Genomic DNA, 18025 nt, shown 5'->3' with positions numbered 1-18025 from the left:
TAGGTGTATATATATATATATATATATATATATATATATATATATATATATATATATATATATATATACACACATACATAGTATTGTGCTTGATATTAAGTGATATATTAAGTGCAGTCAGACCTCATTCTCTCAGTGCTCTGCATTATCACGAAAAAAAAAAATTCTGTTCTTCTGAGAAATAAGCAATTTAAAATGTCATTTTTTAAAATGTTTTTTTTTTCATTACAGGTTATCTATTTAAAACAAATGTATATCTACCATGCATTTACACATAATTAGTCATAAACCTAAGGCATTATTAATAATAAAAATGAAAAAATAAGAACCCGTGTTGTGTGTGTGTGTGTGTGTGTGTGTGTGTGTCTAAACTTCACAGAAAGATAGTGTATTATCATAGTGTGACTGCACGTTTATAAATTCTCCAAACTAAATATAACTAGCATTATGATACCAATACATCGGTTCAGTCTTCTGTCTGCTGCATGACTCACTGCAACAGCTGGAGTCAGATACATACATCAATAATGACCGCAGATCTTTTAAAGCACCAGACATAACAAGCTTATTAGAGGAGAAAATCTTTGCGTGGTTTAACATTACAGCTGTGGCCTTTTCAGGAAACGCAAACACACCAGGTATTACATTTCAATTTTTTTTTTTAAATCTTCATTTTTGATGTGTCATATGCTTTGGGATTATTCTTGGAACATTCATATATTTCCAAGGTGATAAAGCTTTAATTACTGGCATTAAAAACGCACCATTTAAATGTTGGCTCATCATTCTACTTTCTGGCAGTCTTGGACATGAGCACAGGCTTGCAAAAGATTTCTCAAGGCAAAGGGCCAACAAAAGTAGTTTTAAATATGGAAATACATTTCTGCCATTATATTCATGTGTACGGGAATTTTGTTATCAGTTGTTTTTTTTTTATATTGCAACAACTATAATGGATTAAATAAGGAATGAAATATAATGGAACATGCTGTTATAGGAAAATAGTTAACAATGAGGTGTTGTGATATAGCCTGTCCAAAAATGCTAACCATTTAAATTATTTATTTAATTCAGAACAACACACTTTTTATCCATCAATACTTACATTTAATGTTGTGGAACATCCACAAAACAAGTAATTTCCTTTTATTACTTATGTTATAGCAGCTATAAACAGTCCTTCCATCTCCTGCCTCTCCTTTTTTCTCTCTCTACAAATTAATGACATCTCGGCTTGTTAAACAATAAATAAATAAATAAATAAATAAATAAATACAAAGTAATTGTGTAGACAAAAGAACAGTGAAGACCATGTTGGAAAACTTAATGTTACAGATTTCTCTCTGACTGTTACAAAGCACTGACACTGGAGACTCCTTCCATAAATGCTAAATAAACATCTCTCAGTAAATTTCACCATATCAGTGATTGTTCTGTATCTGTCTTTGTTAAACAACATGTTTTTAATTATCTTATTATTAGGCTTAGATAATGTGTAGCATCTGTCATATAAGTAGTGTGAATTACTGGCGCTGTTACTACAGAAAATATAATATATTGGAGTGCATTGATTAAAAACCTGTTATTTAAAATTATAGCTGGTACTACTGTCAGAAAATCAATAGAAACACTTTTACAGTATAGAAAATAATAATAATAATAATAATAATAATAATAATAATAATAATAATAATAATAATAATAATAATAATAAAAAACTCCAATCCCTTCAGTCAGAAGAGGAACTCCTGCTGACCAATCAGATCTGAGAAGTCAGGAATGCCGTGGTAGTTTATCATTCATACAATTTTAGACATTTTAGACTAAATGTTTCCTGACGACATTATTTCTGTATATGTAATCAAATAAAATAGAAAAAGGGTGTGTGCAATACTAGTGTATATGTATAGTGTGTGTGTGTGTGTGTGTGTGTGTGTGTGTGTGTACACAACATTACAGCTCTTCTCATAACCTCTGTCTTGTAGGTGTACTGTGAATATTTTGTTAGCGAGAATGTTGTGTGTGTGTGTGTGTGTGTGTGTGTGTGTGTGTGTGTGTGTGTGTGTGTGTGTTTGTACAACGCTGCAGCTCTTCTCATAAGCACTTTCATTGTAGGTGTACTGTTTATATTTTGTCAGAGAGAACGGTGTGTGTATGTGTGTGTGAGGAAGAGGTTGAGAGAGACACAGAGAGAGAGACAGAGTGTGTGAGAGAGAGGCAGAGAGAAAGGCAGAGAAAGACAGACAGATAGAGAGTATGTGAGAGAGAGACAGAGAGAGCAAGAGAGAGAGAGACAGATAGAGAGAGACAGACAGATAGTGAAAGAGAGACAGACAGGCAGAGAGAGAGAGAGAGAGACAGACAGACAGAGAGTGAGCGAGAGAGAGACGGACAGACACAGAGAGAGAGAGAGAGAGAGAGAGAGAGAGAGAGAGAGAGAGAGAGAGAGACAGAGACAGACAGACACAGAGAGAGAGAGAGAGAGAGAGAGAGAGAGAGACAGAGAGAGAGAGAGAGAGAGAGAGAGAGAGAGATTGGAGAGTGAGGATTTTGTGGACAGAGGAGAAGGAGGAGTGTGTACCACTGGGAAGCTGGAAGTTCTCACCGGCCTCCCGGCGCGCTCCTGCCTAAATAAGGGAGTGATGAGGGAGGAGGGCACAGATCGCCCCCTAGCGGAAACACCGGATAAAACCACGAATCCCTTGACCGAGGAAAGCCTGGAAGGGGTTTTTTTTTTACCCCCCAAAAATTTAAACCACACCATCACGACCTGCAAAAACAGATCGATAAAGCAGAAAAAGCTGTAGAAGGAAATGCAGTTCAAAACATTAAACTTGAGAGCTGATCGCGCTTTTTTCTACGGCTGTCCCAAATAAATAGCAGCAGCCTATTTCGTAACAAAACGCTCGATGTACATGGCTTTGTCCCAAAAGCGCACCATGCAACACTAAAGTGTAAGATATTGGTGACATTGGTAGGATTTGTGCACATTTGTGCCACACTGCTCAGCAGAGTATCACTGAGAGGCTTTGGGACACAGCCCGCCTCTCAGTGTTTCGGTAGGGAAACCCCACGTCCACGCCACGGTGACGTAGCAGCTACAGTGTGTGTGGCGGTGAAAACCCTACAGCTGCGTCCATCAAGCAGACAAAGCACCTTTTAAGTCCGTCACGTAGGCTACACACACTGACTCACACTCACACACACACACAGACCAGGGCAGACGGGAGCGAGGTGAGGCGGCATGCTTTGTGTGAACTCTTGTGTTTTTAACCTCATCATGAAATAGGCTTCATTACAGTTCACTATTGTGTCGCGGTTTGTTTCTTATCAGTAATATCAGTAAGAGGTGCGGCTACATGAACAATAGTCTACACCTGCTGAAGAAAATGACGCACCTGTCGCGTGCGCTTTCGAAATAATCATCATTTCAATCAGCAAAATCAATCTTTTGTTGTGCGTATTATTATTATTATTATTATTATTATTATTATTATTATTATTATTATTATTATTGGTGTTGTTGTTGTTGTTGTTTCTTGTCGGACCTGCATGCTGAACACATGATAAACATCCTGAAGCATGTCGGAGTTGTATCTGTATTCTGTTTGATCAGTGTTTGATGAATTTCAGGATGCTGATGTGGCGCTTTTGGTGCGCGCTGTGATGTTTTGTAGCTCTCCAAGCAGAGCGGAAGGGGTTAAGGAGGTGTCGCCGCCGCCGGTGTGAGCTCCAGCGCGCGCTGAAACATCTCCAACACAACTGACGTCTCCACATCTCCACACGCGTTACCGCCAGGGTGCTGGATTCAAGAAAAGAAAGCGCTCAAAGAAGGAAAGAAAAACATTCCAACCTGGGATTGGGCCAACGTCAGTTTGGTTTGAGGGCTCATGGTGAGAGTTGTGCCTCCGACTCGAAGTGGCACGAAGTAAGCGCGCTGGCACCACTTCATCCTGAACCGGAGAAAGGATAGCAGCTTTTCTTCTTCTTTTCTACAACACACACACACACACACACACACACACACACACACACACACACACACACACTCACTCACTAGGAGACGGAGGTGAAGTGAATAAGGATAAGGCAAAGTGGAAGCGGCAGGGGGTTCGGATGAGCGCGCGGCTCGCTTTCCCGTCCCGCGGCTCGCTGATGAAGTTGTGCGGGCGCTGTCGGCGTGGCCCTCTCCGCTCACCGTGTAGAGGTGCGTGAGGCTCAGCTTCAGCTCCGGAGACGCGCCGCATCCGGACCAGCGCATCAGGATGCCGGTGCGACGCGGACACGTGGCGCCCCAGAACACTTTTCTGGATACCATCATCAGGAAATTCGAAAGTCAGAGTAAGTTTAGGCTGTTTATGCAAACTTCCAGGGGTTCTTCAAAAGGCAGAACTCGAAAAAAGTGAGGTAGTTCCAGTAACCATGTTAAAGAGGTTCTTGGAAAACAAGTGGAATAATAATTAATAATAATAATAACAACAACAACCATAATAATAATTTATTATTATTATTATTATTATTATTATTATTATTATTATTATTGGTTATTTTGCACCATCACTACTACTACTACTACTACTACTAATAATAATAATAATAATAATACCAACAGTACTCATATGTTCCTCACCAGAATTCCTAGATTATTTGATACAGGAATAATTAATCTTTTTATTTACAGTGCCAGCCAGCAGCACTCTAGGTATTGGTTAAATAATAATAATAATAATAATAATAATAATAATAATAATAATAATAATAATAATAAGCCATTTAAAATATTTTTTATAATGTCACACAAATTTGGAATATATTCACAACATTTTCCCCAAAAATCAAACTCACGTGTAACAGTAAAGTGAGCATAAGCATTACCTGGGTTCATGCTGACCTGCCCACCATGTGTAATACAATAAGTTGAGCGTCTAATAATTAATAAAGAAACCTAAACTTGGGACAAATTAATAAATAAACTCTTACTGATGTAGTCTGTGTTTAGTTCAGGCATCATGTGCCATTTGTTGTTGTTTTTGACAGAATGATGAAGCTGAACATTTATTTCAAGTGAATATCAATTAGAATAATGTCAATCAGTGCACTAAACTTATGAGCCCCCCCCCCCCCCTTTTTTTTTTTAAAGAGATAGCATTCACATAACATGAATGGAGTACTTTCTGAACATACTCCTTCAACTGGACTGAGTCAGTGTACTAAACTCAACATTTTCTGCTACATAAAGATCATTGAAACAGATGACATCTTCTGGTAGGAATGCTTATCCAGGAGGGAAATTAAAAATAAGAATGTTGTACAGGACAACAGGAATCGATATGATTTCAGTCAGTGATCAGTTGCAGAACAGACCGCCTGAAGGATCCATTTAGGAAGATGTGGTGGATTTCTCTCCCCGTCACATCCTTCTGTACACATAGACAAATGGAATAAAATTACAGCATGCTGAGAAATGCTGGGTTAACACCTACTGGTTTAACACCTCTTGTCTAATGTAATAACAAGCACTAATGCATGAACACATGTTTACTGCTGAAAGTGTAAATAATGCTAACGCATGCATGTCACAGATGCCATCTTTTAGAACACAACATTGTTCTAGCATTTTAGAGAATGTTTGCATGATATGAATAACAGAGACTATTCAATCTAGAACGTCCATCTGAGCAGGGCTGCCGGATTGATGGTTCTTTCATTTTTTTAATCACATTCGGAAGGACAATATGACCTGGACTGGTAGATACTTTAAGTTTCAGTTTGACCTGGTTAATTATGTTGAGTTTAAAAACCTGGGAACAGTTAATACAAGAAAGTGTCATAGTGCTATCTTTAAAAAAATCACAGTTGTTTTTTTTTTTGCAAATCTGAGACTCTCCAAATCCCAGTCTAGCTGAGTTATGAGTGACATCACAGGACTGATCTTTCCCACTGCATAAACAGCACCGGTGTGAGTAATCCTGCAATAAACACCCCTCTCTCTCTCTCTCTCTCTCTCTCTCTCTCTCTCTCTCTCTCTCTCTCTCTCTCTCTCTCTCTCTCTCTGTGTGTGTGTGTGTGTGCCAGAAAAAAAAGTGAGGAGTGGAACACACTTCTGATGGTGTTTTATCAGGGTGCGGTTTCCCTTTAATATCATTTCCACTTCACGACGTTCTGAGACTTTGTTAAAATAATTCATTTGGGAGTTGCTTACTCTGTGTTAAGATCTGCTATTACATATTATTTATGACCGATAGAGATGTACATACAATTAAGAGCTTGAATTTAGTCACCACAGTTTCATTTTTGTCCTTGGGAGCACGTGTGTTCTTGTCCCTGATGTTAACTCGTACTATCAGGAACACTTGATAGTATCCTCAAGATAGTGAATCTCCTCAGATAGTCAGTCTAAGGATTATTAACAAACTGATTTATTTTTAAATTCCCTTCAGTGGGCTGATTTCTTCTGTATAAGGCCAGGGAATTTAAGGAGTTTCATATTTTAGTCTCATTAGTACTTGTGTGGGTGATGTGCTGTTTGTTATGGACATCTGTTGTGCTGACCAAGGCCTTGTGTTGTATATTATTTTTCAGACTAAAGGAGAAAAATGATCCTGGGTCAGTGCATATGTGTTAAGGCTCTTTTGTAGGACATGGGAAAATGCCTAGATGTGTGCTCCTTGTTTTATCCCAGTTTAAAACAATAGGCCTCAATCTTAGACATAGCTAGAATTATGCCTAGTATTTTCTTTCAAATTGATTTTAAACACACTTTCAATTTTCATTATATTTGAAATGATTCATAATTAAAAAATTGTATGTACAATACATAACAAATTGTGGTATGTGCTAATAGACGATGTTGCCTGTGTATTAGGTAGTCCTGTTTTATTTTAGTTTTTCTTACTAGATTTGTCTTTTCAGTTGTTGGCATAAATTTTTTAACACCTGTCCAAAACCATTGTATGCTTGATAGTCTCAATTTCCATCAGCCTGGACTTCAGGGAACATAAATTAGTCCCGATAAAGTGGATTCAGTGAAGTGAAATCTGATTGCTTCTGATTAGTATAGACATGCAAATAACATCTAAAAATGCTTGGCTGTCCCATCTCTATTTCAGCACTGCTTTATATTTGGTCATTTACAATTAGCAGAGCTTTTAGACAAAAGTCTGATTCATAATGGTACTCTAAGTCATTGTTAGACAGAATGGTTGCAAGAAGTTGTATGGAAAGATGCAAAGGCTTCAATCAAAGCCAAAGGTTTTCACATTTGACTTATGCTACAGGCTACTATCAAGTGCATTTTTAGCATAATCCCATAATAGGCAGCTGAGAGTCAAAAACATAAAATGATTCACCATACAGTATAGCAGCTCAGTTTTAGATGTACCTTTTGTTCTCTACGGCAGGTGGCTCCATCACCGTTAAAAAGAGTTTACAATTTTCAGCAAAATTTCCAGCCGAATTAAAAATAAATAAATAAATCACACACGCGCGTAAAGCACATTTCTAAAGGTACACAAAAGACCCGAAAACAGACCAAAACTGAAAAACTGAAAAAGGGAGAGGCATTTGTCTTTTTCTCAGCCTTTGTGTGGGGAAAAAGATCACCATGGTGCACACGCATTTCCAATGAACAGACATTAACCACTCTATAATCCCCCTTTCCCTCTTCCAATCTTTGCAATATATATTACAATAGAAATGGTTATGTACATCATAGACACACTGTATACACTTGCATATTTGCCTTTGCAGAAATGTATTAGATTTATTTCTGATTATGTGCTATAAGACAAGATCTTGGTAGTCAGAAGTATTTTTAAATTAACTGATTTGACAACCCTGTTATTAACTGCCTAGTCTGACATTCCTCCTCCACTGAAAATGTTCATAGAGCAAGCATGGGGAAGAGTGATTACTTCCCCAACGAGTCTGTTAGTGCTTGTTGTAGTTCCCATTTTGACCACTATAATAACTATATGGCGCATTGAGCATACAGATTGTACAACATCTAGAAAGGCGAGCAAATCAACTGATTGGAATTTCTGTTCGCAGAAACAGAATTCGCAACCAGTATCTCAATAATTAGTAATTAGTATTTCAACAGAATTTATAATGTATGGATCTGTGAATGAAGCCTTTATGAAGATTACCATTGGTTGAACGGTTGATATACTTGATGTGGTGGGGCTTTGCTCCACCTGCCCCTATGGGCAAGCCACCACTGCAGAGGCTTAGGTTAAGATTAAGATTAAGGCAGACGTCAGTGTTTGTTCCAGTTTTATTTACAACTCATAAGACGTTGCACACTATCAAATCATGTCATTTTTATTTGTTTAAATTTGTTTGCATTCCTATTCTTTGGAATGTACCAGCAACATATATATTAGGATACAATATATTTGAGGATGGTGTTGGCTTTCATTTTAATGGAAAAAAGTGTTTAAGGGATTTATGATGGATTTTAAGACTCCACAATCCTATCCTGAAAGCTGCCATTTATAAAAAAAAAATTGCAGTGATTCTGATAATGAGTAAAAGCTGTTCAAGGACAAGACGGCTTTATCCATTGACTCTCTCTAACTGAAATGAGAAAATACTTATAGTCTCACCTTTGTGCAAAGGAAAATGTACCAAAAAAACCCCACTAATGCCTTCCATTAATGCCATTTCTTAATGGTTATGCCATTTTCTTTAAGGTCACCTATCAGTACTGCGTTTTCTTTAGATATGTCACAAATTGTAAATATTGTATATCATAGTCTGCTTCCCAGTACAACAGATTGCTGCACTGTACCATTTCCATATTGGTATGAGCTGATTTGTTCATATCTAACTGATTATAAAGCATTGTAAAGCACCTTGTAAAGCATGTAGTCTCTAGACCTCTGAATAGTGGGGTGGCATCAGAAAATCAAGGAGATACACATATATGCCAAATTCAGTGTTGACGTGACTGCATATTTCATGATGCATAATTAATTGAGCAGACATTATTCACCCTGTCATCAACTCGTGGCGCTCTAGCAATCCTAGGACAGCCGCCAAATATTGATGGGTATCTTTTTATTTGCTTTGCCAGACACTGAGGAGCCATGCTGATATTATGAAATGGCTTGTATTGCACATCAATTATTTATTGATGCTTTATTAATGCATTGATAATGAATACCATTCCTCTAATTGAGAATTTGCTTTTCCCAGGAGTTTCTTTTTTTTTTTTTTAGCACTGCAGTAAAACTAGTTTGTCATTTAATCATTAATGGCAACTTCAATGTGAAGTGCTTCGCTGTTTGACCTTTCCCGCTTTCTTTTAGCTGCTTATTGTATGTTTTGCTCTTTAAAGAAGTGATTGCTGATACTTAATTTTAAAGATGATGTTGCAGTTTTAGTAGTAGGCTATTTGTTAGAATGCACCCTTTTAAATGTCAATTTTATTGCAGGCACAACATTTGTGCAGTTCTAGATATCAAGTTAAAAGTAGTAGTGCTTCATCTCGGTTCTTGGTTGTCTTTTACCACACAAGCCAAGCTGCATGTGTTTCTCACACCTGTCATTGTCCTCTTTAATTCGTCCCAAAAAATTATTTTTACACTGTACTCCACTGGACTTTTGACCCCATTTACGATCAATGCGTTAAAGCCATCATACCTCGCACGATATGTATCTCCAGGCACATGGTTATCACGTTAAGCCTTCTCCGCAGGGCAACAGCTGGACTCACCTGACTCCAATTAGATGTGTGTAGAGCGGCAGAACCAGGGGAGGATATTAAACACTAGACCATGTGCACAAACATAACCATCACCAGGGCAACTATTCAGGGCACAGATTCAGTACCTGGTTCCCGGGGGAGGGGGGCATCATACAACACCAACTTAACCATTACATTCTCTTCACTACTTAGCAATGGATGTCTGCTTTGAGACAGATGTGCTAGAAGGTTGATTTATATGGCAGTGCATTTGTAAACTGTTTAAAATCTTTTAGTAGTATAGTGTCTTATGTTCATTATCTCAGTCCGTAACTATATTTATAGAAACAGATACACAAAAGCCATTTACATGCTTGCAATGGCAAGCTGTGAATGCAAAAGCCATTTATGTTACAAAGACCAGTCATTTTGAATGACTTTAATGTCGTAATCTGTATAAAATGTTATTCCAATGTTATTTTAAATGGTTTTAATAAAAATGAAATAAATTATTCAAAGCACATAAAGATTATAAAATTGTATTCTATTAATCTTTAAATGCTTAATTTATATCTAAATTACTTTTATATTATCTTGCTACTCTCTAGTCAAAACATCTTGAATGTAATCTATGTAATATCAGTGTTATTTGAAATGGTTTTAATTAAAATGAGAGAAATTATTCAAAGCATATAAAGATTATAAAATGATATTCTACTCTATTCAATAAATCTTAAATACTTAATTTATACCTAAACAGATCATGAGGGTTAATAGTACCTATATCTGTAATCTAAGGCTGCAACTAATGATTATTTTGATAAACGATTAATCTGCTGGTTATTTCTTCAATTAATTGATTAGTTGGATTAAAAGGCCATTTTTATGTCCTGTATTTGAATTCTTTTTTCGAAAAAAACATATTATTTCACATTCTGCCTGATGTTGTCCTTCAAACACTGTGCAAATTGAAGGCTATGAAAAAGGTATCAAATGTATCTATGTGGGTTAATGCTATACATTGTGCAAAAGTATTTTAAAAAAACTACTAACATTATATTCTGAAAAAAAAACAAAAAACAAACTGATTGTCCACAAGCTTTAAAGCAGAAGTTAAAGTACTAGAGTAAAAATGCTAAAAAGATAGTGTTAACTGGTAAGAGGATGAATGTTCTTCAGTAACACACACATTCACTCATTTGTACACAGTAACACGTTGCTTTATTCTGTAAAGTATGACACTTCTTACATTTATATACAATTACATGTTATAACCCCATTACAGTTACTGCTCTCGTAAAAAAACAAAAACAAAAAAAAAACACACAATTGCTTTTGTTTCTAAATATTGCTAAGCATAGCATAAAACAACACATTTGGTCAAAATTAATATTTTAGTCAGAGTTATTGTGCTTCCTTTCTATTGCGCGGTTTGATTGACGCGCACGCGTGGACTCGCACTTATTCAGTGAAGTTTAATGGAGACTCACTCGCTGTCAGGACGAGACTTTATTTAAAATGAAAATGTGAATTTCTAACATTTACAGATAAGGATATAAAGGCAAAAAATGTCATGCGCTGAAGAAAACATGTCTGGAACACATTAAATAGCACCCGCATCGGTCACAGCGTCTGACACGACAAGCCGCGTTAATACACTTACGAGTTTGTTTGAGGCGCTTAACATTCTCATGTTTTGGACGACCTGGTCCATGCACTTTTCCCTCAGCAGCTCACTCTGTGACCTCCGCTGTTTTCCAGATGTGTTTTATTCATAGAAATGCGTTTTTCACCATTGTGAAGTGATGTCACTGATGGGGGTTATCCACAGTGACGTCACAGACCCAACTAATCCATAATCAAACTTGTTGTCGATTATTTTAATGATCTATTATTATTGATTTTATCGATTAGTTGTTGCAGCTCTTCTTTAATCCATCTCTCAGCATTCTTCTCGGTCTATTAGACTAAGTGCATTTCTTCTATTTCTCCATTTGCCTCTTCTTTTCAGCTATTCTTATTCTAAGCACTCTGCCTTGTGTCTTTAACTGCTACTGAGTGCAATATTATTAGAGCTGGGGGGTGTAAGGAGACACACACACACAGACAGAGACGAAAGTCTGGGAGGTACTAAAACCCCTAGGCTCTCCACATTTCTCCTTACTCTGATTAAAGGTTCTGCATTTTTACATCCCTATAAAAAAGTAATGGCTCCCTCCACCTGCTTGTCTCTCTCTGCTGCTGATTTGAGTTCGTGAAGTGGATCTGCCGGGACTTTTCACTTCTGAGGTTGTAGCTGGAACTCATTTATGCAAGATAGGGCTAAATGAACTATTTAAATTTATATATGTATTATATATGTATATTTGAATGAAATTCACATTTAAAAGATTCTGTTTTCTGCTTGTAGTCACCTAATGTAAAATACATTTCCTTAAACTTTTGGCTGAATTACCCTGGTGTCACTTGGTATACAAAGATGTATGCTGTACATATGTACTTTTATGTATGACTTTTTTTAAAAATCTAATATAAAAATCAGTGACCTCCAGTAATGCGGGTTTACTGTTATGAAACAGATATGGTTGAGCTTTACACATGTATGCACACTCATTGAAAGACAGATTGAAAACTGTTTTTCAAGTCTGTAATCATGCCGTGTCTCTTTCAAATTAGCAAGCATGGTACACAGAAAAGCTGTGCCTGCCATTTGCCAGCTCTCTTGTTTAAACCACACAAATCTTACCGTTCTTTCATTTGTTCTTTTGTGTAATGTACTTTCACTGGACAATGTTTAGTCTATTTCCTTCTAGTTTCTCTTCCGAAAGCATTTTGAAAAGCATGTGTAAATCAGTGCTCGAGAAAGAACTCCACCTCATTTACGTTTATTACATACTGTATTGCATTGCATTTCACATGCACCGACCTTCTCAATCACTGCTTATGGCGTGTTATGGAAGTGTTGTTGAAACCGGCTTAAATAAATTAGCCTCATTGGACACCAGATCAAGGTTGTTTGCTCTGTGTAATCACTTGACATGACTAACAACTCTAGGCTGTAATAATCTACAGTGTGGCCTAGAAAGAAATAAGTCCAAGCCTCTATTCCATTTTGTGTATTTGTAGTTATGAACACTGGTGGTGCTGCTGTTCTTGGTTCCACAAAAGTAGAAAATAAACCACTTTAAATTATATGTGGATGCCAAAAATCAAGCCCTATTTTATGTTCTTTTTTTTCTTGAAGGAGAGGAGACTTCGTACTGCTAGCCAATTTATAGCAGCAGATCTTGCAAAGTATGTTTATTTAAAAAGTGATAATACATGTAAGAAGTTTGCAAGCCAGTCTTGGGTCAGTCTTTGCCAGTCAGTCAGTCTGTCTGAATCTCAGATGGTCTTTTGGGCATGTAGTGTACCAATCAGCCATAAATCACCCTTATCTTGTTACATTGGCATCTGTCGCGTGGTGGGATGTATTAGGCAGCAAGTGAAAAGTCAGTTCTCGAAGTTGATGTCTTGGAAGCAGGTAAAATGGGCAAGCGTAAGGAGCTGAGTGACTGCGTCAGATCATCTCCAAAACAGCAGGTCTTGTGGGGTGTTCCCAGTATGCAGTGGTTAGTACCTACAAAAGTGGTCCAAGGAGGCACAACGGACAACTGGTGAACCGGCAACAGGATCATGGGGCCCAAGGCTCACTGATGCAGTTGGGGAGCAAAGGCTAGCCCGTCTGTCCAAATTCCCAGATCTCAAGCCGATCATGCATCTGTGGGATGTGGTGGTCAAAGAAGTCAGACACATGGAGGCCATACCTTGCATCTTAAGCCTAGTTCACACTACACAATTTAAAGCCAGATTTGATCAGAGGCAACTTGTCGAGCAATCTGCGGTCACCACTCGGCAGTAGATTGTTATGTGTGAACTACTCAACGATACATCGCCTAGGCTCGCAGACTTGTCGCAGAGGCATCGGTGACGCTACACAGATATTTGGCATGCTAAATATCTGGAGCTGTCGGCTGACTGCACATCCTGTGGTGTTGTCACTGGCAGTGATTGCGGCGATGAGCTACAGCCAATGAGAGAGCAAGGCAGGAGGACAAAGGAGGAAGGGAAAAGGGAAACCTGAGGAACCTTTTTACTCATCTCCAACACTCTCTGTAGCACACACAATCCCTGCTGCCCGTGTGTGCTAATCCATACTTTCACCCACTTTCTTTATCTTTTCCTTTTTGGTGTTCCTTCAGCACAAATCATCTAGCAAACAGCTCGCAACAGCTTGTTTCTGTCCTACGTCCATCTTCTAATAAACAACTCCTGTTTCAGTGTGGTTTTTGCGTCATATATCTGTGTCACTTCTCGCATGTGTTTTCATGACAAAACATAGTTTGGACACCAGATAGAGTCGTCGGGTCGTTGTCAGATCGTGCAGTGTGTGACCTGCTGTCGCCAGGCATTCACGTAGTGTGAACACCACAAGGACTACACGAATCCTGATTACAAGACAGCAAGTCATGTAGTGTGAACAGCACAGAGATCCGCCAATGTTGAAAGTCCTGTAGTGTGAACTCAGCCTTACAGGATTTAAAGGATCTGCTGCTAGCGTCTTGGTGCGATATACCACAGCACACCTTCAGATGTCTTGTGGAGTCCGTGTCTCGACAGTTCAGAGCTGTTTTGGTGGCACAAGGAGGATCTACACAGTATTAGGCAGGTGGTTTTAATGTTATGGTTGATCGGTGTATATGTAGTGCTTTTAGGTTGTACCCTATATACTGAGCATATATTGTGAAAAGGAAGTCATTTGGATTCATTAAAGTTAACATTCAAAAGTTCAATATTCAATTAAAGTTATTCCTGTATGAAGACAAAAATGTAAAAAAGAAAGAAAAAAGTTTATGATAAAATAATATTGCCTAAATGTGATTTTCTTTCTTTTCTGTTTAAGAAAACAGCACCATTTTCAGCTTCAAAAATTAAAGGTATATAGTATGAACCCTCAGGCTTTGATTTAAAGAGTGATAATTTATGTGCACAACTGCCTGTGCAGATTGTGGGCATGTAATTGAAAACATTTTCACATGCTCTTTTTGAGGCGCATCAGAGATGTGAACATGCAGCAAAAAAAAATTATATTAAAACAACTTTATAATAGATATTTAAAGTATTGTGAGATACTGCATCATAATTTCTATAAACTTTGTTAAATTAATGGTTTTATTTTGTCTGGAAATCGGGGTTAAAAAATTTCATACCTGCCCTTTGGTCATATTAATTCATCCCCGCGATCAGCTTTATTACAGGGGATAAACACATTTATTGGCCTTGATACCACTGTGTTTTGAACCTTGACGTAGAAATTCATAAAGGCCAACGTGCAAAACCGACAAGACATGCTACCATGCTCATGTGAAAGACACAATTGAAATGCACATTCAAATGCATTTGAATACTAAATATTGACGTAATGAAAAATTTGAATACACCGAGACGGAGCGACAAGTTACAGCTGAACTGAGATTCACTCTGTACAATTCTATACAAATTAGGGATGACACAGTAAAGCGACAAATGTAAATGACTGATGCCAGAGAATACCTCAGATCAGTCATTCAGCTCGGGTTGTCAGTTCTCCCCGGAAGAAGTTCTCACAACTTATCTACAACATACATAAAATTTTAAGCAAAGGGAACAGTCATGTTGTATAAATTAGTGTCACGTCCACAAGAGACATCATTTGCCAATCACACAAGTGACAAACTACTTTTACAATTTTTTATTAATTTTTACAATTAATGTAGTTGTCGTGTATCTTTTGTCTATATTATATGCATGTTCTTTATATATATATATATATATATATATATATATATATATATATATATATAATATTACACTGTAAGTAGCTGTATGTCTAGATATATATTTGTTCTACTTCTACCATGGTGTGTGGGTCTATGTATGCAGGCTCAGGTTTGCAACATTCTACATGTCTAAAGAAAGTTTCGTCAGGGACAGTGTATGTGTGATCATAATGTGTGTTGTATTTCACACGCTATTTTAGCCTGCGTCTGCAGGTTGCTCTCTCCACGGGCAGCTAAAATGAACATATTACTCAACACCTGCTTAACATGAACGTACTAACAGCTGCTCCAGTCCTTGCTCGTCGCCTGTGTCCTACTGTATGCTACACACTGATTTGCCTTTTGTATGGCCTCTTTATTCATGTGTTCTTTAGCATGGATGAGACAGGTTTCCCTTAATGTAGAAAAAAAAAATAGCGATTAAACCCACTTCTATGCAAATGCACTTTAAACTGGATGAGTCACACTCGATAGTGTGTTACAGACTAAACTTGGGGCATGAATGAAATGCCACGATATATATACAGTCTATATAGATTATAGGTGATGGGATGTGCTAAATAGTTACAGGGACAACAAAGACTTTTGGATCAGCTAATGGGAGCTAAATGGGAGTCGGGATTAGCAAGTGATTTTTAGCTGCATATTTTCGTTCATTTTTTGATGTGTTTGGGTTAGACAAACTCCTGTTGTCATGAGCTGAAAGAAAGACAACAATTCCGGCAGATGCCTAGGTTAATTATAGAGCTTGAGGTGTCTCATTACATTGCTGCTGATGGTCCCTCTTTTGCTTCATGTCACCAGCACACACCACTTTGTCATGCTTTTGTCACTCTTTATCACCCCCTCTAGTATATTCGATGAATCGTTTTAGCCTGTAGCATCCCCTCTCTCCACAATATCACTCACACACAAATATACTTTCTCTCATGCCACCTACCACTTAACCAGTCCACTGCCTGTTCTCCTTAAAAAGCCCTTCCCTTTTTGTACTTACTGCTATCACTGCCTATCAGCTTTTCTACTCATTTAGCATGCAGTTAATGCTAAGTAAGGAATAAAACACAATGGGGTGTGCTGGTGGGTTTGTGTGATGCGAAGCAGTTACTGTTACCACCTCAGAGCTGATTATTTTCCAATAACAGCACATCCTCAAGTCTGTTATTCCTCTTGAACCACAGCAATGTGGTATCACACTTATATCTATTTATACTTATATTTAATATTATGTAACATCTGCAAGACAACTTTGTTCCTGTTATCATGTTGTAGCAGCTATAAACAGTTGTTACTTCAATTTATATTTAAATGCAATCAAATGCTGTATTTATTCAGTCATCTGCCCAGGTTTGGCACTTGCCAGCTTAAAAAAGAAAGTGATATGCATTCATGTTGTTTTATTGTAATTGATTACATGTTTTTGATAAGCATGTGAAACACAACTGTGCTGGTCACTCGTTCCTATCTTAATATACCATAATATCCCTAATATACATATTATTTCTTCATATTAAGAAAAATAATCACATGAATTTGTCATATTTTCATACACTGCCCTTGCCTTTCACATCAATGTTTTGTGTTAGCGTGGGAGATGTTGTAATAGTTTTTATATTGGCAGGCCCTCCAATTTCCCAGGCATAAAGTTCATAGGAAAATAATGTCTGCACCTGTATGTTTCATGTGACAGTTGTCGTCAATGTCATTACCACTGTCTAGACCGATTTGCATATGGTCATCGTCCCATGATCCTTGACTGTGTAACTCAGCTGGGCCTGTTGATACATATTTAGTGTATTACTGTACAGTATGTATAGCTGAGAAATATAGAAGAAGATGATGAAGAAGAAGAAGAAGAAGAAGAAGAAGAAGCCTTTATTCATCCCAGAGAAGGAGCAGGGAGGGTTAAGGGCCTTGCTCAAGGGTCCAACAGTGACAGCTCGGCAGTTCTGGGGCTTGAACTCCCAACCTTCTGATCAGTAACCCAGAGTCTTAACCCTTGAGCCACTACTGCCCCCAGTCACTCTAATAAATAGAGTGATAGATCAGTAAGAATAGGTCAGAGGCAGTAGTGTCTGTGTGAGTAGCGTCCAGCTCAGTATTCTGCACTTAAACTCTCACCTTTCCACTGAGACTCCCTGTAGATCATTTCAGCCTTTTGTCATTTGCACAAGGCTCGGCCCTCAGTTACGGCCTCGGTCCTGCCGAGTTTCAAAGGCTATTAGACCCCTTTTGTGAAAGCTCTGAGGCTAAAATGTCACTGACACTTCTAAGGGAGTACAGGTGCCCATGGAGAGAATTTTTAAATAGATATCAGCCCACATCATACTCCTGCACTCGACAGCTCTGCTAATCTCTTGTAGTGGTAGTGGTAGTTCTGTATGGTCTTATTAGTGTGCATTAGGGCTGACAAATTCCTTTTAAACTTGTCTTTTTTTGAATAGCTTAAAGGTTATGTGGTGGCACAGTGAGGAAATTT

At 37.8% G+C, this 18025-nt stretch overlaps 1 protein-coding gene across 1 annotated transcript in view; it reads left to right on the top strand.

The window, feature by feature from the left end:
- Window positions 1-3106: 3106 nt before the first annotated feature.
- The window catches only part of kcnh2b (potassium voltage-gated channel, subfamily H (eag-related), member 2b), a 227430-nt gene continuing 212511 nt past the window's right edge, over window positions 3107-18025 (top strand). Inside the window, exons 1-3 of the mRNA XM_017493468.3 lie at window positions 3107-3234; window positions 3335-3456; window positions 3634-4341. Of these exons, the coding sequence (XP_017348957.1) occupies window positions 4266-4341 (76 nt within the window). The 5' untranslated portion in view covers window positions 3107-3234; window positions 3335-3456; window positions 3634-4265. The remainder of the gene's footprint in view (window positions 3235-3334; window positions 3457-3633; window positions 4342-18025) is intronic.

Source organism: Ictalurus punctatus, chromosome 1 (assembly GCF_001660625.3).
Source record: "Ictalurus punctatus breed USDA103 chromosome 1, Coco_2.0, whole genome shotgun sequence".
Taxonomy (NCBI): Eukaryota; Metazoa; Chordata; class Actinopteri; order Siluriformes; family Ictaluridae; genus Ictalurus; species Ictalurus punctatus.
The sequence above is the reverse complement of the archived record's forward strand: the minus strand, read 5'-3'. Positions and strand labels throughout refer to the sequence as shown.